The sequence below is a fragment of the Carettochelys insculpta genome, chromosome 1 (genome assembly GCF_033958435.1).
Source record: "Carettochelys insculpta isolate YL-2023 chromosome 1, ASM3395843v1, whole genome shotgun sequence".
NCBI classification, from domain to species: Eukaryota; Metazoa; Chordata; order Testudines; family Carettochelyidae; genus Carettochelys; species Carettochelys insculpta.
Window position 1 is genome coordinate 227961272 of NC_134137.1, and position 21806 is coordinate 227983077.

Sequence of the window (21806 nt, forward strand, 5' to 3'; positions counted from 1 at the left end):
TATTTATTTTAATCTTATTTGCTTTTTTGTTATGCCAATCATAACATAAAGTAAGATATTGCAATACGCAGTGAAGACTTAGTAAAGAACCATTCACTTCTTTGAAGCTAAAACACTGGCGTTTCTGGTGCTTCTGTCTTCAGATTAATTTATTTTTCTGAATGAAGCTAGGCAAACGCCATTTCTGAAAACAACATTTGAACACGATTTCAGCCTTGGTTTTAATCAGAAGATGGCATGTTGTTCTCCCTCGTTCCTTTTCTTCCTTAACAACTGCCTTTCTCCTTTTTCTGTTGTTTCAGTTAAAGGATCAAGAAAGTTAAGTCTGCCAACAGATCTTAAGACTGATCTTGGTACGGTAGGCGAAAGCCGACAATTTTAAGTTTCCTTACATTCATTTGGCAAAACATTTTTACCAACTGATTCATAAGGTAGCACGATAACTTTTGAAGGCTTTATTTGGAAAGGCTTTCTTAAAAACCACCTATTAACCCATACAGTTCTGTTGGCAGCATTCAGCATTTTGCTTGTTTAACACTCATTTTTCATGTAATTGCATTTTGCAAATCATTGCACACTTGGGTGTGTAATTTTTTATAGTGAAATGACTTCAGATCTTTGGAGAAATTTGAATCATTCAGATTGGTTGTCAGTGATATTTATCTGTGCCTGTAACACTCAATGCATGCACTGGCCTATTTTCCTAACTTTATGTATAAATCCCATTTCATAAGAATAATGAGACACTTAGGCTTATGTATTTTATAGTGTGTCTCCCCATCCCCCAGATTGTCTGTCTGTGCTGACCACTGCCCCAGCATCTTTGATTAGCTTATGGGAGCTAAGGGGTTTATCTTTTCTCCCATGCTGCAGGGCTCTACCTCCTGTTCTTGGAGAGGGTGGGGATTGGGCTGCTCCACACATCTGGGGAAGGGCTTCTCGGTCACTGCTGCCTCATGTGCTTTGGGAGCCTGGGCTGAGCTGCAGCTATTCCCCACAAAGTGTATGCAGACAGTGCAGGTGGGGAGAGCCCTTCCCCTGTGCCATGCTGTGCCCAGCCAGGAACTGGAGCCATCCTTGGGTAGCCCCAGTCTCTGCCAACCCCAACTCCAGAGCCACAGCCTGCAGGTCAGGAGAGGAGAGCCCTAGGCAAAGGGTAGGTCCAGGCAGTGACACTATCTGCTGTGGTATGGGGCATAAAGTCAGCAGGGGGCTCAGAGATTCAGAGTTGTGGGCAGGTGGGACCAGGGATGTGGAAAGGGGGCAGGGTCCATATTTTTTAATTTGAAGGAGAGGGAGTGCATAAATAATACTTTGCTGCAGGTGCAAAAATACCTAGTTACAGTTCTGCAGATACACACATGGAGGGAGCCCTCAGGCATAGATGTCCCTCTTTCATGCTTAAGATGGGCTTGGCATGGCACCATCCCCGTTACTCTCTTCCTCTTCTGGGGTCTGGTCTGAGGAATAGAGAAGTCAGGGTAAGCCATTTTATTTGATTGACAAGGCTCACACAAAGGATTTTTAGCTGTGTTTTTATATTAATAGACTCACTATCTTGAGGGCTCTATTTGGATTTCAAACTGTAGATATAATGTGCTAGAAGTCATATTTTAAAAAAATAAAGAAAGAAAGAAAGAAAAAAGAGTGACCACAGCAGTTGCTTTTCTGTAGCACTAACTTCGGCCCCTCGTATAATAATGTTGATAGTGACATCTGAAATCTGAATTGAAAAATTGATTTAAATTGACTTGAATAAAAACACTGTCTTATGAATTGAAAACTGGATGACAGAACATAAACGAAGGGTAGTGATTGTGATAATAACTGGCAATGGGAAGAGCAGTTTGTTGGGTTGACAAAGTTATATAAGAATGTCTTATTAAATTTTATCAGTGAACTAGAAAATGGAATAAAAAGGACATTGTAACGAAATATAATATCACTGCTAGATTTTGTGCAGCCGTAAACACCAATGAAGCCAGAACAGTCATTAAAATTATCTAAAGATGAAGAAAATAGTAAGGTAGAAATATAAAAATAAAATGTGATTCATGTTAGAAAAATGTGCCTATTAGACTGAGGGAGACTTAGTCTGGTAATTCAGATTTTGGGGGTCACTATCAAATGCCTCATCCCCTTTCACACACACACACTTTTATCAAGGTTTTGGGGCTTCTGACTCAGAGACCACCTAACAGATTGGCGCTGTATAAAATGGAGCAGTTTCAACAGCAATGATTGAGAGAGACCCATCCCAGACCATCCCAGACCAGGTGCCTATGTCCCCTTGGGGGGTGGAGCTTTGGCCATCCCCTGCTGACTTGCTTAGGCAACCCCTCAGCATGCTGGCTTTCATTATACCCCATCTTTGGCCTCTAACTCTCACCGTGCATTAGATAGGGTGCCTGGGCATCTTTCTTGCGGCTGTGGATTCCACTTGGTAGAATGGCACTTAGTTAGGCACTGCAACACCTAGCTTAAATCACCATTGTGGTCTAATCCGTAGTGTACTGTATGTGACAATCCAGACTTTGTTGGATGATGGATCTATTAATCATCCAGTCCATTCAATCTAATTTCTGTGATTCTCTGATTCCAAATGAGCATGTATTTTTCCAAATACCGAGCAATCTTGTAGCACCTTAAAGACTAACAAATTTATTTATTAGGTAAGGAGTTTTCTTGGGTAAGAACCACTTATTCTCTTCCTCTACCTGTAATTTTTAAATTATCTCACAAGACACATTCAGTGTAAGTTAAAAATAGGGACCAAAAGGCCTGTTTTATTGGTCTGCCCTGCAGAGACAGACAAATCAGTTTCAGACATGTTAGTATGGAGACTGATTCGACATTTTGCCCATCTGTTGTCTTTGACTGTCAACACCATGTTTTCTAAATACTCTTCTCTCATATGCTGTGCACATAGGTGGCCTTGGTATACAGGTAGCTTGTTATAGGTAAAGCACGTGTAAATTGAAATCAGTGTTGGGGTGATAATCATTCCACTCTAAGGTTGATCAGTTGACACTTAGAGAATTTTTTTTTAATTGTGTGTGGCTGTGGCAGAGAGGTTCTTCCTTCCATATTAGCATCCATAAAGTTTCATCTCTTGAAACTGTACTGGATAGCTTAGCAAATCTAGTCTTCTGCTGCCTGGAAAAAAGTGTAGATTTTCTCTCTGTGAGAAGGTAATCTTAGAAAATGAGATCTCAGGGGTCAAATGCCTCTTAATTTTAATTTCAACCACTTTTGCTTCCAGCTTAGTTTACTACGTGTTATCTGGTTGTTGCCCGTGTCCATAACAGCTAGTAAATTCTAGCAGAGAAGTACTGAGTACATTGTTGACTGTGATCATTAATGCCTTCCTAAGGGAGAAGAATAAGGCAGTATATCCTAGAGCAATGGTGCGCAACCTTTTTTCAACCACAACCCCTATATTTTATTGCAATTGTGTTGCGACCCCTGAAATAGTGAGAAGAGACATTTTTTTAAAATTCAATTACAAAATCAATACTTCAGGAGTCGCAATGCATGTGAATACAAAACTGTCCTTAATAAGTAATGTCAAACCTTATTTTTGTGACCCTATTTTAAGAACAGCGCGCACAATTATTTGTACCAGTTATAAAGTTTAGTTACCCCCATCTCCAGCCTTTACCCACCTCAGTCCCCAAATCCACCCTCCTATCCCCAAGCTTTACCTCCTATCCTGCAAACTCTCCATCATCCCCAAACCCACCCCTCCATCCTGAGGTTTTACCTGTCTGAAACGATGAGCTCTGTGCTCTGCTCCTCGACAGCCACTGCCTCCCTGCACTGCTCTCCTCTGCTGCCTTCTTTTCAGCATGGCTCCAGCAGGACTGGCTCAGCTACCCTCCCCACAGATGTCCTACAGCCTTAGCTCCCTGCCCAGCTGGCTTCCTCTTCTGGGGCTCCCTGCTGCCACTAACTCTACTTGCAACTTTGGAGGCTGATGCTGCTTAAACAAAAAAACGAAATCCAGTTTTCACTGCAGCCTTTGTTTAAGTGGTGGCAGCCTCCAGAGCTGCAAGGGATGTCAGCGATCAGAGCTGCGATCCCCAGGAAGACATCTGTGACCCCTTGACCCATGTCCTAGAGGGGAGTTGTAACGCTCTTGCTCAAGAAACCATCTCTTGAAATTGATGGTGTTGCTATTTGCTTGTCTCTGTCTTAGCTTTTTGGGGCAAGATTATTGAAACATTGTGGTAATACATCACCTGGAATCCTCTGATCTCTCTGATCCCCAAAAATGAGGATACTTAGTGTTTTATGGACTATCTCCTCCTAGTAATGGTCAGATGGCCCTACTTACTTTCTTAGATCTGTTGATTCCATTTGATACTGTTCACAAAGTCATTCTGTTCTGTTCACTTGGTCATTGACCCTGTCAAAGCTACATAATAATGAGCACATAATTGCTCATCCAACAAGAGGGGACTAAGCTGTCACCCCACCTTGTTCAACATGGGTTAAAGCTACTGGGAGAGATACAAGGGCTTGTGGTGAAGTTGGATTAATATGTGAATGATGTGCAGCTTTGTTTCTTTCATAGATGATATAATGACTTCATTTTCCTGGTTTTGAATGACAATAAGTTGCCTTAGGCTTAATCCATTTAAGGTGGAGGTGGAAGGTGGTTTGTTAGGGTGCATCTTGAGTATATGGAAAAGAATAGCTAGCCTCCCTGTGATTGAGAAGGTCTGGCCATCCTTTCTCAATGTGGTTCATCAAGATCTCCCGTTCAGCCTGGGAGTACTTGGTGCTTTTGGTAGCTAGAAATGGCTTTTTCATCTGCAGTTGTTAAAATGATAGCTGGTATCTGGGGTAAGGGTAGAGAAAGGGGCAGCAGAGACTCCTGGCAAATATGGAGTTGGGAAGAATAGGAGGGGGAGTGAGGTGAGACACTGAGATTCAGATAGGAACAAGATAGTCAGCCCCAAACTGGGAAGGAGGATCCCAGGTTCTCCTTCCTGATTCTAGGCCCACTCCCGCCCTTGTGGATCTTCCTACCTCCTGGCCCTATCCTAGGCCTCACAGGAGCTGCTCCAGGTCCTCTGGGGCACTATTCCTTTGCAGGGGCATTAATCCCCATTAGTCAGCTCTAATTCTGGAACCTCCATATTGAATAATTATCTGCTCTTGGAGGGATATGCTGATAAATCACGTGGAAGTTTCAGCTACTGCAGATTGTAATGGCACACATATTTATAATGCGGGAACCAGAAGCAATATGTTATGCTAATACTCCCTTCACCAGCTCCCTGTTGAAGTTCACATGCAATTCACTGAGATGATTTCAATATTTTTGAGTGTGATTTAGTTTGATCCAAGCTATCTGAAAAGATCACTTGTCTCCCCATGGCCGGTTACAACAGTTTAGGTGAATTGAGGAAATCATTGTAACACTTCTGATATTTGATCATCTCAGGGATGGGAGCTGTAGGACTATGTGTCGCTGCTCTTACAAGAAGGGATTTTAATTTTGTCATATCCACCATTTCACTTTTGCAATTCTGGATTTTCCTCATCTGATGAGAGAATGCTGCTCACTGCATTAGAAACTTCTAATGTTTCCAGAGTGATTACAGTGATTCAGTGCCGGTCTCCATCTGAAAAAAAGAATCATTATGGCCTAATTTAAATATTTAAAAGCTTTGCTTTAATTACTGCAACAACTGCCTTGATCACATGGATTTGTGATGTGGACTGTCATGAATCCAGACTATGAGTTATTTTTTTGTCTTTGACTAAAACAGGGCACTCGATTATCAGCCATGAGTTTGTTTTACCTCTTGTTTTAGTCTCCCACTGTTAAGCAGCTTCCTTCAAAAGATAAACTTCATTTCCTGAGGTTGTTCCAGACAATTTTAGGTGGGTGAATAAAATATATACAGCATCTGGGGGGCAAAATCTGTCTAGTAATGTGTCTGGTGTTCAAATCAGGACAGAAGGCAGTGAAATAAAATCAGTTATAAATTTCTCTGTTGGCTTAGCAGAAAAGCTCGTTGTTTTTCCTCAGGCAATTTTGCTGATATGTTACCTTTCACTCATGGCAAATTACTTGTGACAATTGTCTAGCCATTTCCTGAAGCAAAATACCTGCCCAGAAAATATTTATAATATAACTGCGAAATGGTTTTGAGATCCTGCTGTTACAGACACAGTACAAATACTAAGAATCATCGCATGAATAATGTGAAGATATGAACAATTGATTAGAAATTGTAAAGACTTATCAGTAATACCACAGTACATAGAGCTTAAGAGAGGCGTCCTCTATTGTCTGTGACAGTAGAGCAAAGCTATTATCTCTTCATTCTTCTGTTGAACAGTTTGAAATCAAGCTGAATGTTTTTAAATGAAGTTGTCTTTCTGCAGAAGTATAGCAAAAATGTAAAAGCTACCTAAGATCGCTTGTTTTAAAAGTAAATTCTTCAGGAACTGCCAATTGTTAAAAGAAAATTTATCATTTTAAAAGGGAAATATTCCCTGAAGGCCTGATCTGGCTCCCCTGAGGGAACGCTAGTCTTTCCATTGACTTCAGCAAGTATGGGATAAGGACAACGCATGGGGAAGGAGGGGCACTGTAAAATTACATCCAGCATATTAGGCAAGGAACCACCTCAGCAAGCCGATGTGAACAGTCAGTGAGGGGTTTGCCCTGAACCCCATCCCTTGCCATCAGTACACACTTACATCCTGACTGGAGGAGATGCCTGTCTCTCCTTGTAGTCCTCAGGAACCCTTCTCCTGTAGTCAATCAGGTTGGGAATCTAACTGTTCTTGCAAAGAGTGCCAGAGGAGAAGGTGTGCCTCCCTTGTAACTTTTATCCCTGTGGTTAGAGTACTGCCCAGGGATGTAGGAGATGCAGATTCAATTCCACACTTGCCCTTTGGGAGGAAAGGATTTGAACAGAGATTTTTTTTCTAGCTCTCAATAGAGACTCCTAACCATTGGCCTGTTAAGGTGAGGGTCTCCTTGTATGTCCTTTAGAAGCTGTTCTACTGTGGGTGAGTAATATAAACAGTCATTGAAGCAGCACCCTGTGTTGCTCATTTCCCAGGGTACCGGAAGAGTCTTTCTTCATTTGCTTCCCCGACACCCCTTGCAGAATAACTAATTAATTTTTGTACAAGGTAGAACAGCTTCAGTGGGTGAGATTGAGGTGGACCCAAATCAGAATTTCACAGCACCTGATGTTTAGATAATTTTTGAAGAGGTTTTGAACCAGGATGTTTTAGCATTCTGTCCATATGGCAGATGGGGAAATTGAATTTGAGTCTCCCACATCCCAGATGAGTGAGAACCACTGGGCTAAATGTTATGAAGAAGACAGCTGCTCCTGCTCTTCTAGATAGTATTGCAAGATGTCCAGTTTTTGAGCAGAACACTCAGTCAACAGCCGATCCTGGCTGCTCCAGTCGGCACCATAAGTTGGTCCATTAAAGGTCTAGTAAGCAGTGCAGCAGGGGCTCAGGGATTGGGAAGGCTCCCTATCTACTTTGGATCCACACAGTTACTGGAAGCAGCTGCAAGGGGCTACAGTGAATCTCAACGTGCTCTCTCTGCCCCCAGCACTAGCTCTGCAGCTCCCATTGGCCAGGAACCAAAACTAGTGGGAGCTGCAGCGATAGTACCTGAGGGTGCAAGGACAGTGCACGGGGCCTGCCTGGCCACAAATGTGCCTAGGGGGCCACAGGGACCTAGCAGCCACTTCCTAAGAGCTGCAGTAAATGCTACAAGGCCTGCCCACTCCTGCACCCCCACCCTCTGCCCCAGCCTGGAGTCCCATCATGCTCCCAGACTCCCTCCCACCAGCCACACCCCATATCCCCCATCACCTCTGAGCCTCCTCTTTTAACTTTAAACCCCTCATTCCTGGCCCCACCTCCTGTGGTCTGACAAATTCTTTTGTCCAGTACCAGTCCACTCCCAAGGGTACAGAATGAGAGCGGTTCAACTTGTACTAGACTAAGTAATTAAAGTAGCAGAAAATAAATAATTTTCTCTTAAAAATATATCAAATACTTCTTTTTTTGGTTACATGAATGAACAAAAATTACAACTAAGATCTCCCAGGTGGTCCAAAGTAGGGCATAAATTAGTTGCTAAGCATATTGGTAATTCTCAGATAACAGTGACAAGTTTTCACAGTTAAATTGGAAGAATTTAAAGAACATCCATCTTATGCCCACCTCTTATCCTATTAAATAAGAGAAAAATCTGTTACTTTCCTGAAAATGGCCTCTGGTCATGAGACAAGTTCTCTTTGTAACTTACAGTGGAAAAATGGACAGAATTTCTCTTACCTTCCAGAATAATAGTCTTTGCTTCTATACAAAATAAAATAAGCCAGTTCTACTTTTTCATGTCTATATTCAGTGGGAGCCTTTCAACTGGACTTTCCCAAAAGTGTCAAGATATCAAAAAAATGAAATATGAGGGAACAAGAACAATTTTACCTCTCATAGGGTGAAAGTAATTTACCAGAAGTGTACAAAAATGACCCGATTCTACCCAGCCTTGCCCCTTGTCAATTAACTGTGCATCTTACTCTTATCATATGCTGTCCTCATCTGTTGGTTGTATTAAGATGTTGTCTGTCCTCGTATACTTATATTGAAATCTTTTTTGGGGGGAGGGAGCATCTTTTTCTCTTATGTGTGTACAGTATCTAACACAGTGGGAGCCTTAATGCTGACTGGAGTTCCCAGGTGCATCTCTGATTTATAAATAATTCATAGTAATGATTGTGATATCATTTAGACCTTTCAAAATGGGGGAGTTTGTAAAATGACTCCAAATTAGAATTCTTAGTTCATATTGATGATAGTATTTATATTTAGTTCTCACTTACTTTACATGTTTATTAATAACTACACAGAGTGCTAAATAGATGAAAATCATGTTCAGAGTGTTCAAGAAAGAATCTTTTAAGAGACATCTCCTAATGTGGAGCCCAGAGAATCGTCCATTACTTTAACTCGCAAGTTGGCTCATCAAAGGTTGTCATAGGAGTTACTTTATAGCCCTCTTTTTCAAAACATAATGTCTGTGAAATCTGTCTCTAACAAAACAGCCCTATTTGTACCCATAACTTGTTCAAGAAGGGCTGGGGGGAAAAAATAGTAAAGTCTTCTTTCTATCCAACCTTATGTATTTTTTCATAAACATAGGATAATATTAAAAACATCGGAAGACTTTTTTTTTCCAAAGTTGCATTTGCACAGTAATTTCACCTTAAGAAAGAAAAGTCCCTGTTGATTGACTTTTTGAATTGTAGAAATGCGAGGCTGGCAGGCACTCAAGAAGTAATCAAGTCCCGTCCCCTGGGTAGAGGTAGGACCAAGTGAACTGAAACGATCCCTGATGTGTTTGTCCAATCTGTTCTTTAAACCTCCAATGATGGGAATATCCTTGGAAGCCTGCTCCAGAGCTTAATTACTGGTTTAGTTAGAAAGTTTTTTTCTGATAGCTAACATTCATCTCTCTTATTGCAGAATAACTTACTACTACTTGTCCTACCTTCAGTGGACATGGAGAACAATTGATTACAGTCCTCCATATAACAATTTTAATACATTTGAAGACTTACTAGGTGGTTGGCTTTTCTCAAAACTAAACATGCCCATTTTTTTAAGCCACCTTCTCAGATCAGGTATTCTAAACCTTTGGTCATTTTTATTTAGTTTCTCTACATCAGTGTTCTCCAAAATTAAAACATTGGTGTACCCCTTTTGGGACTTTGGCATTATCGATGTACCCCTTGTCCCAGTGCTTATCTCTTGGGTTTTAGTAATTTATTTTCTGCCACATACTCCTTGACATCCTTTCACATACCAACGGTGATACGCATACCACACTTTGGGAAACACTGCTCTAGATCCATTTTTCCCAACTTTGTGTCCTCGGTCATCTGGGGGTCTGTGAGGGTATTGCAGAGGCAGTCCATGAAAAAAAAAGATAAATAAAATGATCATAGAAAATAAGTTTTAAATAAATTACAAAGTTAATAATCAATTATTATTTTTAAATTAAATATCTTTCAAAAATGTTATCAATTGTTGTCCAAAAATCTATATTGTGGTTTCCTTTTTCTCACAGCATCTAGAATTGGCATTGATGAGCGTCTGTGACTGGTTTGAGGGGGGGTAATTGGGGGTTCACGAATAGTTTGGGTGGATTAATGGAGGGGGTCCGCACAAGTGAAAAGACTGGGAACCACTGCACTAGACCCTTCCCAATTTGTCCATGTCTTCCTGAAGTATGGTGCTGAGAATTGGACACAATACCCTTTCTGAGGCCTCACCATTGCCAAGCAGACAAGGGATACGTACATCCCATGTCTTACATACTGTGTGCCTGTTCAAACACCCCAGAATAATATCAGTTTGTGATCGCCTACAACCCCCTGGTCCTTTTTGTCAGTACTACCACTTAGTCAGTTATTCCCCATTTTTTATCTATGAATTTTATTTTTCATTCCTAAGTGTAGTATTTTGCAATTGTCTATTGCTTTTCTTGTTGATTTCAGATCAATTCTTTAATTTGTCATGGTTGTTTGTCCACCAGAGTTCTTATAAGCCCTGCAAATAGTATAAATATACTCTCAACTCCATTATCCAACAAAACAAAGCAGCAGAAATGTAGCACTTTAAAGACTAACATGATTTATTCGGTGATGAGCCTTTGTGGGACAGACCCACTTCTTCAGATCTGATGATGGAAAGGAGGGTCAGATCCTGATTCATTCAGAGGGAATTATTCCTTTCTGTTAGTTATTAACTCCATTTGAAGCCACAGGCCAGTGAACACCCTTAGAAGGAAAAGAGCCTCAACCTAGCTTGGAGATGACTAATTTGTTTCTGTACCTCAGAAGGGGAAAGACTTTAAAGTGACCTGGTCAGAAGGCCAAGTCATAGGAAGAGGCAGACCACTACAATGCCTGAGTGACCCTTCACAGCATGTCAGTCAGTCTGTTTTATGGGAAGAAGGGTTCTTTTGAAAATGGGGTTTACTTTCGAAAGAGCAACATCAGCACTGCCTTTCTTCATTCAAAAGAAGAATATGCAAATGAGGCACCAGATATGTAAATCTATACCTCATTTGCATTTTCAATTTCCCTCATTTGAATGCCTTTTTCAAAAGAGGAATGCAAGTGTAGATACAGCTCTATTGTTTTGCAATGTAAACCCAGCCTCACTTGATTCAAGTCCTAGAAATCAGCCAGAAGTATCCCAGAATTCCATGGGATAAATTCCTTACTCTCTCTACCTCAACAACCTGCAATTGACTCTGATTAAAATGGAAGCCACCTCCCTTTGTGACAGAAGCAGCAATGGTCAGCATTCTCTTCTGGTTTCAGACTACAAGCACACTGTCAAAGAGCCTCCTGGCTTTGTCATGGAGAGTGAAACAATCATGATTTTTGCAAAGCACTCTGTTTCCTGTGTCTTTCAGGGTGGGCAGTAAAGTTTTCCCCTGGTGCACCACCATACGAGAACTAGAGTGGCCATATTTTGGTGATGGGGGGCGGGACACTAGGGACTCTGAGTTAGGATTACTTTGACTTGAATTTGTACACTGTGGTGTGGACCCCAGACCCCTAAGCTTGAACATGGGTAAGAAAAGTCTTAACAAAGGGTTAAAATATAAAGTAGGTGCTCAAGGCCAGGGCTCCCTAATCTGGGTCATCTGACGTGAGTTCTCATAACCCTGGGTTTGCATTGCAATATAGACATGCCCCACTAGAATCAGGATTGCATTAGATCCACAGAATACCAATTCCAAAATTTCATCTACTAGTCAGTTCTCCTCTAGCCCACCCCTACGCAATTGGCTGAACAAATGACCTCTGTGTACAGGAAGACAGCAGCCAGCAATGATTAATTCCAGGCTTAGGTATTTTGGCAGCACATAAACTGATGAAAAGGGTGGATAAAGAAGTGAAGGATTAGCAATTCCCTTGCATAAAACTTACTCCTGCTGCTGCAGCCTAGTTACTCCCTTCTTGGCAATTATTTCTTTAATGCAATCACCTGGCACAAATTAAACTCTGTATAATCTGGAGGATTCATGTTAGACAGTTTTATAAAAGAGGGTTGCTGTTAGAATTGGCTGACTACTACAAAAACAGTAGTTGCAAACATATGTTCATATTTTGAATGGCTGTTCTGTGTGACAACAGTTATGCCCCTTTTTATTCACTATTTGCAAATAGGATCTTTGCCTGTGAATATCTGTAGAATCTTCATGCAAATAACTACACTAGCATGCCAACCAATGCACTGATGTGCAAACAAAAGCATTCATTATTTATTGTTCCCTTGTATTTTAGCAGTTATCCATTCACAGAACAGAAGTAATACCATACAACTGGGGGTCAAGCTATACTTACTAGCCCATCGACCACAGCTCTGTTCATGTTCTTGAGTTTGAATTTGCTGCGTGTGTTAAGATGCGGCAAAATCAATTTCTCTGGGCTTGGCTGTTGACCCTGGTATTTCACGCTTTTGCATGGAGCCAGACGAGCCCTGATCTACATAGGGTAAGAAAGTTGATTCTGATATGTTGATTCTAGCTACTCTAATGGTGTGGGCAGAATTGCATGTCTGGGATCGACTTTCTACCATAGTGTAGATGTACCCTTAGAAGACTGTGAATAAAAAATACATAATTTACCTGTAGTATTGCTAAATAATTCACTAGTAGCTTCAGTGCTTTCCCAAGAGAATGGCTTGTGTTTAGCTCAGGCAGAGATGGTGGCCTGGGAAAATGCTAGTGAAAAATTCTAATAATGAAAATTGCTCAATGGAGGACAGTATTTCAAGGATGAAATATGCCTACAAGCCTTGAGAGATCTGTAATCATTCTCCCGTCTGTGAGCAAGGCAGCAATCTTCAGTGCTCCATTGTTTCATATTTCAGTCTCAATGTGTTCCAGTATATCAAGGTAACTGCACAAAGAGGCCCACAATCTACTCTCACTGTGCCTTATGTCAAAGATGGGGACCTGGAAGTGATCTGGAAAGAATGTGGTCTAAGAAAGATATATAAAATAGTGCAGATTTCACATGTTCTACTCACAAAAGTAGACTTATTATAGCAGGGTGGCAGTAATGAGTTCTTTTAGTAAGAAACCTTTTTTTCATGTCTTAAGCTCATGAATGATTTTTTAAAAAATAAAAACATGTGTAATAGAGATGGTTTGTACCGAAAGTGATGAAATTTAAATTGGATAACAACTCTGCCTATTTTCCAGAAGTGTCGGCTCCAATTAAAATACACACTTTTTTTAGATCTTGCAAAGACTCGTAGACTCCTGTGGCAATGGTGATGGCTATAAGGCCAGATTCACCTGTGAATGATGAATGGAGGAGCAGTCTTCATTCTACTCTCTCTCGCTTTCTGGCTGGCCTCCGTCTTGCGTGGAGTTGGGAGGTGATGATTTCATCAGTCATCCTTGAGAGCTTTTTGAGAATAGTGGTGGTATACTACATTGGTGCATTCCTCAACCATTCTGTCTTGGGTCTGTGTAGTCACCTGTGAGCTCATTTGGCAGAAGGGCAGTTGTTAGCATTTTGTACCTCTGGAACCCTGAGTTGGTTAACTTGCTGAACCGGACTCTTTCATCTCAGCCAGTCTCCCCGGCAGAAACTGATGCAGGTCTTTTCATCTGGCACAGAGTGTTGTTGCCTCAGGGCTGTTCTAGATTACACTGTCTCATAATCACACCCAGAGAGCAAATTACATTGGTTGGAAATTCCAAGAGAGTGGCAAACTCCAATCATGTTCCTTTCTACTGCCAGTAACCCTCTATGCCAGAGGCCAGGAAGGCAGTGCTGTTGAGTCAGTCACAGTCCTATGCTAGCCAAGAATTTCTCCAACCTAAGAGAATAATGCTCTGTGCATTTAGGAGAGCTTTACAGCTCCTTTGCACTCCCAAAACAAAATGGACCGTACTATGAGCCAGAATCTGGCTCATGAGATAAAGGTTATGCACATAAGAAACTGTTTATGTAAAACTAAAGGTCCTCATTGTGTAAACTAACACCACCTGGTGCACTTTTCACCATCATACCTATAAGCTAGTCATTTTCATCTCTGGATGCCCGTGCCGGCAAAGAGTGGGATCCTTGTACAGGCAGCCCATTCCATCCATTCAGGAAAATACATTATACTGATCACCAGTATTCCCTTAAGCTTCACAGTGAACGGTGCTGATGTGTTCTGAAGTGTCCTGTTCAACCACACAGGACTGGTAAGATTGTTGTTGTTGTGTAATTTTTTATGAGAAGGTATGTGTAAAGTGATCAGTAACAGGGAATTTTCTGTGGCACATTAACAACATTGAGGTCAGAGAACAGTTTTTCAATAGTGCAGCTTTTTTTCAATGCATCTTGTCTACCCCACCTCCAGTCCCCCTTCCCTGAAGATCCCCTATCTTGATGTCTGAGTCCTAAGTCCAGTGATGAAAATAAATATCCTTGTGATTTCTTTAGATGCTCTCTACAGGCAGGTCTAAATAAGAGAGACCAAATTCATCTCTGTATAACTTCAGTGAAGTTACATCAGGGTTGAAGTTGATTCTGTCTCAAATATTTCCTGATAAATACAGGCAAACTTTGTTTCAAAGTTAAAAGACATTATTTGTATTTCATATTTCATACACAAAGCTACATAAATGGGTAGATGAAACTGAGTGACAAAGATCTTGCCTGTAGCAGAGATCTAGCTGCTTTGGAAAATAAATGTTAGCTTTGTATTCTTTGTTTCTTCTTCAAATGATGCCCCGTGAGTGCTCCACTGTAGGTACTGGGCTTGTTCTGTGTCCGCAGATCAGAGTCTCTTCTAGCTGTATCCAGCAGGTCGGCGCATGCAATGCCTCTGTGTCTCTCCATTCATACTCCTTTGATCATGTGCACAGACTGGCTCAAGCCAGTTCCTTCTCAACCACCCCAGGCTGCAGATGGAGCTAACTGCCTTTCATGGTTTGAAGTCACGAGACTCAGAAAACCTGTTCTTTGTCTACATATATACATAGTACATAGTTGTTGTTGTGCTTATCTTCTATCTTCAGTTCTTCATTTTTTCTTTAAAAAAAAAAAAAAGGCTTATTGTTCAAAGTGTTGTTCTTTGGTTACCTACAGTTAACGTATAGTTAAGTTTCTCTGCAGTTTTACTTAGAAATTACAGTACAATGTTTTTGACTTATATAACCAACCATGCCTAGCTCACAAGGCTTTAAGAAATGTGAACGATGCCGTGAAGCCATGCCTGCCTCAGATGGTCATACCGAGTGCATATGACCCTGGGAGAGGGTCATATCCCTCAGAAGTGCCAGCATTGCTCTAAACTCATGGCCAGGGCATGGTGGCACGGCGCGATTGTGAGATGTGCCTCAAGATGATCTCGTTTGAGAAGGCCCTTCAACCCTCTCCTGATGAGACTGCAAAAGGACTGGAGCAGACCGAATATAAATGCAGGGCTTCCTCTTCAACAGCCATTCCCTCAAAGAAAACCAAGGCTTCACCGATGCCTGCCCTATTGCCGAGCATGCCTGATGTCACAGTGAAAACTGGCACTGCCTCTCTGAGTTCTGAGAAGACTGGGTGTGACAAACCAATGAAGCCCATGCTGGAGGTACCAAAACCTTCAGGCCTGAAAGCCCTGGAACCGAAAGTGCAGACAACTCTTCCCAAGCGCCCGGTGCCTAGCGCATCTGCACCACTGGGGTCCTCAGCATCAACTGCTGTTCCAGTACAGACTCCGGTTCCAGCTACGGTACTGTCACCAGGCCCACCAACAATCCTGGCACCATCAGGACTGGCCTTGCAGCACTGATTCCTGGTGCTGTCAATACGTACATTGTCGACACCAGAAGTTCCGCATGACATGACACCAAAGAAGGCACCGACCAAATCCCAGCATTGAAGTGTTAGCCCTTGGTCACCATCGCTGACCTTCTCTCCAGCCCCTTCATCTCCAGAAGTGTCGGCACTATGGTCACCTCCTCCACACCTTTGTAAACAGCGAAGTCGTAGCCCTCGATATTATGAGCTACACAGGCTGCTGTCCCCCCTCCTGACTCTGACACATGAACATGGAGCATGGTGCAAATACAGGTCACCCTCCCTGTCACCGTTATCCAGAATGTCAGCGTTCTCTTCCCATCATGGAGACTTGCCCTAGGACTGGCATAGGTGATCGTATGACTTTGCCACGTTCTCACCACTCTGGCAACTCTCGCTAGCGAGACTGTCACCGTTATTACTCTTCCTGCAGGTACTCCCCTAGGAAGGAGTCTCCCAGCAAGTCTTGATCACAGGCTCCTTCCACTGTGGATTTTACCTCTCCATAAATGTCGCCAGCTCAGATCCTGTCTCTGCCACCACATTCTTCATCACCGGAGTGTCTGGAATTGGGGATTGTGCTGGCATTGGATGCAGAGGACCAAGGGCCTGATGAGCGTCACATGCACCAGTCCTCCTCATCCCCTTTTGAGGCCGTTATCCCCAGGGATGTCTCCCCTTTGGATGATTTAAAGTATTTCAATGATGTTTTCAAAAGAGTGGCTATCAGCCAGGACGTTCCCCTGGCTGAAGTGTGTTCTGGTATGGCTATGGTCTGAAGAAGTGGGTCTGTCCCACAAAAGCTCACCTAATAAAATTATATTGTTAGTCTTTAAAGTGCTACTTGAATGCTTTTTTGTTTTGATAGTGTATAGACTAGCACAGCTCCGTCTCTGTTACTAGGATCTTACAGATGTCTTCAGAGGCAGCCCTCCAGTTTAAGTGGTCATATGCCTCAAACTCCTGGGCCAGGTGGCAGCCACAACATTCGTTGTGCAACATGCCAGACTCCACCTAAAATCATTACAGCATTGGGTGGCAATGATTTATGACAATGCACGCCACAATCTCCACCACTTGGTGACACCTCCACCCACAGTCCTCTCCTCTCTCCATTGGTGGCAGAGCAGGAAGAATCTGTTACATGGGGTTCCATTTCACCCCAGGCAATCCTCCCGACTCATCACTATGGACGCTTCCCTATTGGTTTGGGGAGCCCATGTGAATGCTCTCTCTATCCAGGGATGCTGGTCCCCTCCAGAGCACCTCTTACACATCAACCTGTTGGAACTCAGAGCTGTCCTCAGGGCTTGCCAACATTTACAACAGCACTTCCAGGGTTGCACAGTCAAAATACCAACAGACAATGTTGCAACAATGTATTATGTCAGGCACCAGGGAGGAGCTCGCTTACACTCCCTCTGTGCAGAGTCATTCCGACTTTGGAACTGGTGCATTAGCAATGACACCACAATTGTGGCATCTTACTTTACCTGGACTCAACAACATAGCTGCAGACTCCTTGAGCAGACACTTAGCACCAGATAATGAATGGGAACTCCACAATGGAGTGGTCCCCTTGTCGAACTTCCACATGAATGAACCAATAGTCCTATCTGCCTTTTCTCCCAAGCCACATGTGTCACCACAGCATGCAGTGCTGGATTCTTTGGACTTGCACAGCGCACTTGCTTTTTTACATAGACTGAACCAAACCCTGGCAGAAAACTGATCAATTGCTAGTCTCCCTAGCAGAACGCTCCAAGGGTGAATTCCTCTCATCCCAACACATAGTGTGTATCATCACAGCATGTATTGTCCAGCGTTATGCCTCCAGTGGATGCCTCTTCTGACTCAGCCATGAGCTCATTCCATGAGAGCAGTGGCAGCTTCTATGGCCTTTCTACAGGGAGCCCCCCTCAGAGACATCTGCAGAGCAGCTACCTGGTCATCCCATGCCACGTTCATGAGGCATTACATGATCCAGAACCAATAGGCTGCAGACACTTTGCTAGCCTCAGCAGTCCTCTCCAGGTCACTTACACAGTGACTCCTTCACCCTGCTCCTAGTCAGTGGGGAACTGCTGGTCAGTCACCTGCATTGCAGCACCCACAGGGACATCATTCAAAGAAGAAAGTAAAGTTAGTCACCTCGGTGCAGTAACTATTGTTCTTCGAGATGTGTGTCCCATGAGTGCTCCACTACCCACTCTCCTCCCCGCTTTGGAGTCTGCCTTATTGTCTGTTTTTCTGATTCCACAGCGGTTTTGAGGAATGGGCTTGAGCTGATCTTCACACATGATCAAAAGAGCGTAAACAGAGAGACATGGTTGCAGAGCATATGTAGACCAGCTAAATACAGCTAGAAGAGTTTCTGATCTGCAGCACTGGGATGAACCCAGCACCTACAGTAGAGCACACATGGGAACATGCATCTCAAAGAACGATAATTACTGCACCAAGGTGAGTAACTTTGCTTTCTCTTCTTGAGGCTCATGATTCTTCTTGAGCATCTGATGAAGTGAGTCTGTGCTCACGAAAGTTCATGCTCAAAACTTTTCTGTTAGTCTATAAGGTGCCACAGGACCCTTCGTTGCTGTTACAGATCCAGACTAACACAGCTATCCCTTCGATACATGATTCTTCTTAGTCACTTACATATCTAGATCTAGCAAGTTCTTTGTGACTATATGGGTCAGCACCTCATCATCTCAGATTTGACACTTTGAGACACCTGACATTTAATCAACACTCCCAGACTCCTGTCCAGTGAAATTCTCCTTTTCACGTACCAAGAGCCAAATCCTAATCTTAGATAACTGTCTCTCTCTGCATCCGTTGTATAGGAACCATGGTGCCTAACTCAGACTTTGTGTATTCCTTTATTGTTCCAGGTGTCTAAATGTTAGGCATTGCAAAGTTCAGCATTACAGTGCTTGTCTACTTATGGTTGTAGGCCCAATTGCCAAAAATAAACTGCCAAAAAACAAGCTGTTTTTATCTAAAAAATACTATATTGTATAATGATGCCACATCATGTAGTCTGTGATAACATCAAACCAAACGCAACATCAGTTCCTACTATTAGCATTTTATTTCCAAGGGTATGTCTACATAGCAAAGTTATTGTGGAATAACGGACGCTCTTCCCAAATAATGTTGTGAGCGTCTACATAACACAAGCATTATTTCAAAATAATTTTGAAATAGCAGGCTGCTTATTTCAAATTTGGTCAACCGCATTCTACAAGGATTGGCGCCTATTCTGAAATAAATATTTTGGAATAGGGGCTGTGTAGATGGGGAATAGGGGCTTTTCCAAATAAACTATTCTGGAATAGGTTGTTCCAAAATAATTCTGCTGTGTAGATGTAGTAATTCAAAATAGGCTCTATTGTGTGTAGACACACTATTTCAGGATCAGTTTTGCTTACTGTGGGGCTTCCCTGTAGTTATTCTGGAAGATCTTATTTTGGAATAATAACTCCTGAATAAACTATTCTGGAATTACCTTGCTGTGTGGACGTACCCTAATAGACCACTGGATCATTCATTATTGAAATCAGGGCAGTTAAATCAGCATAAAGCTAGCAAACTGTTGAATCTGGCCACCCAGCTGCATCAGTCTTTGAGATCGTATTCTATCAAGTTAATTTTCAAACTCCTTTCAAACTCTAATATTGCTTCCCTCTGAAGAATTCTCTGGCATTCACATTGTACCATAATGACACACAACAAGGAATTCCTTTTCAAATACAATTATTTTTCTCTTCCATTTGAACATGTTAGTTCGTCTTGCTGTTTCCCCAGTATTTCAATTAAAATGTAGCAATACTGCCTTATCTCAGAAGCTGAGTCAACATGTATGTGGGCTCATTATAGAAATCAGGTTTAACTTAAAATTGTATTTGTTTAGAAGACTAGAATGGTGTAAAATATAGAAATATGGAATTTCTTGAGCCCTCACTCAGTTCCCTACTACGCTCTAAAGTGGCTCAAGTTCAATTCTTGAAGAGATTTCTGTGACCAGTACTGTGTCAGGCTTCAAAATTGTAATCATTGGCAGTTGCACTTCCTAAAATCTCATTTATGCTGTGGGAAAGAGCCAGCCTTGCTTATACGGATGACATTTTCAGACACCTGTTAGAGTTAGACTCCCAAATTCCGTTGATTGACAAGCTGATAGAGAAATTTTATCCATTGCATAGAATACACAGGGAAAGGGTCTTACAAATATTATTGACTTTTCTGTAGAATTTGGCTCATTTTCCTCTGAGATATTCCTCACCGTTGCCTAAGATCCCTTTGGACATAATTAGCTATCATGCCAAAACTCCTTTACACAAACTAAATTTTGAAGGCAGAAAGCAGCCACATGAGGGTGTAGCTGTGGTTGAGGTTAAGCATTCAATCAATGCCCTTGAAAACTTAGGATCCCACTGGATTTTCTGAAGAAATCTATACTTGTTTCAAGCACCTTCTCTCACTATGTTGAATGAATCATCCAAATGAGGCCAGTTTTCTCAGGTTTTAAACCTGCTGTTAGCTCAGTGATAGTTCTGTGCATTGATATATAAGATAAGAACCATGAAAATTGTGCTTCCTACTGCACCTTTTTTATGCAGAACAGATATTAAAGGGTAGATAATTAAATTGATTTCTAAAATGCAGATAGGCTGAAACATTCTTTCCAGTTTTGCTCATTTTGATCAGCTTGGTTTCATGTGAAACAGGCATGGCTCAGAGCGTTACAGAATAATTTAATAAGCATGCAGCTTTATCTAGTATCACATCTATGATAGCTGTAGCTTCGGATCATACAAAAAAATCTTTGATTGTGTGGTATGGTGCTATCATTTTCCTGCTTGTGATAGTATGGGATTTCATCATAAATACCTCAGTGAACAAAATTGAAGTACTCAATTCCAACAGCTGGAATGTATATCAGTAAATTAAATCAGAGCTGTCTTGTCAATGGAGGTGGGGTGGAGTAAGTGCGAGGCTTGTTGGAAGAGGTTTGCGGGGTGGGGCTGAGCAGAGATGGGAAGAGGTAGGGCAGGGCCTGGTGCAGAGGGGAAGGTTTGCCCCCAGCCTGGAGAGGAGAGGTGGTTGCCCAAGGCCCCGCCCTTCCCTAGGGATGACCCTGAAGAAGATTAAGGATTTTAACACTAACTGAGGTATTAGACAGGATTTCCTTTTATTTCACTATCCCTGCTTTTAGTATGGAACCCTTATGAAGAGAATTCAATCTAAGAAGGAAATTAGTGGTGTAAAAATGAGTGATCTCTGCTATTATACTGTACTTCACACTGATAGTGATTTAATATTTATAAACAAGCTGGGTATGTCAGCACATAATGCCTTGAAGAATGCCAGTATTTTGCTAGTTTCTCTATTTCTTCCAAAATAAACTCTAGTAAAGAAGCCCCAAACACCTTTCCCTATAGGTGTGTTCCTCTGGTATCTACAAATGCTAAGTATGGTGCACAGGTGAATCTTGCCCTGTTCACTTGGGATGGTCAGTTAATGCTAATATACTTTCCACAAGATCCCTAGAAAAGAATTTCTAGGATCCAGGAAGGAAGCTCAGAGGATGTACATCATCCTCTCACATCAAGAAAGTTAACAGTCTTAGAGGCTGCATTAACTTTCTGTCCACAGCAAGCCCACAGCCAGTTGTCCTGGGTCTGGCCTTTCAAGAGGGCCCAGAACTCCAGCTGCTGCTGGTACTTTGGCAGTAGTGGTAGACAGAGCTCCAGGCTTCTTTGAAATGCCGGTAGCATTGCTCCATCTCTCCATGCAGCTGGGGGAGTGAGGGCCCACTGCCAGGGTCCTGGCAATGCTAAAGGTGACTGCCCTTTTCACTAACCCCCAACAACACTATCCCTGAAAAGAGGTTTTTAGTTGCTACAGCTGTGTTAGGAACTCAGG

General features: G+C 42.2%; 1 protein-coding gene across 2 annotated transcripts in view; it reads left to right on the forward strand.

Annotated features, from left to right (window-relative positions):
* STXBP5L (syntaxin binding protein 5L) overlaps positions 1–21806 on the forward strand; it is a 443298-nt gene that overhangs the window by 372894 nt on the left and 48598 nt on the right. The window contains exon 21 of one of the 2 annotated variants that reach the window (XM_075000721.1): positions 303–353. The exons of the other annotated variant lie outside the window; for it this stretch is intronic. Coding sequence (XP_074856822.1) covers positions 303–353 — 51 coding nt within the window. The remainder of the gene's footprint in view (positions 1–302; positions 354–21806) is intronic. 2 annotated transcript variants of the gene reach the window in all.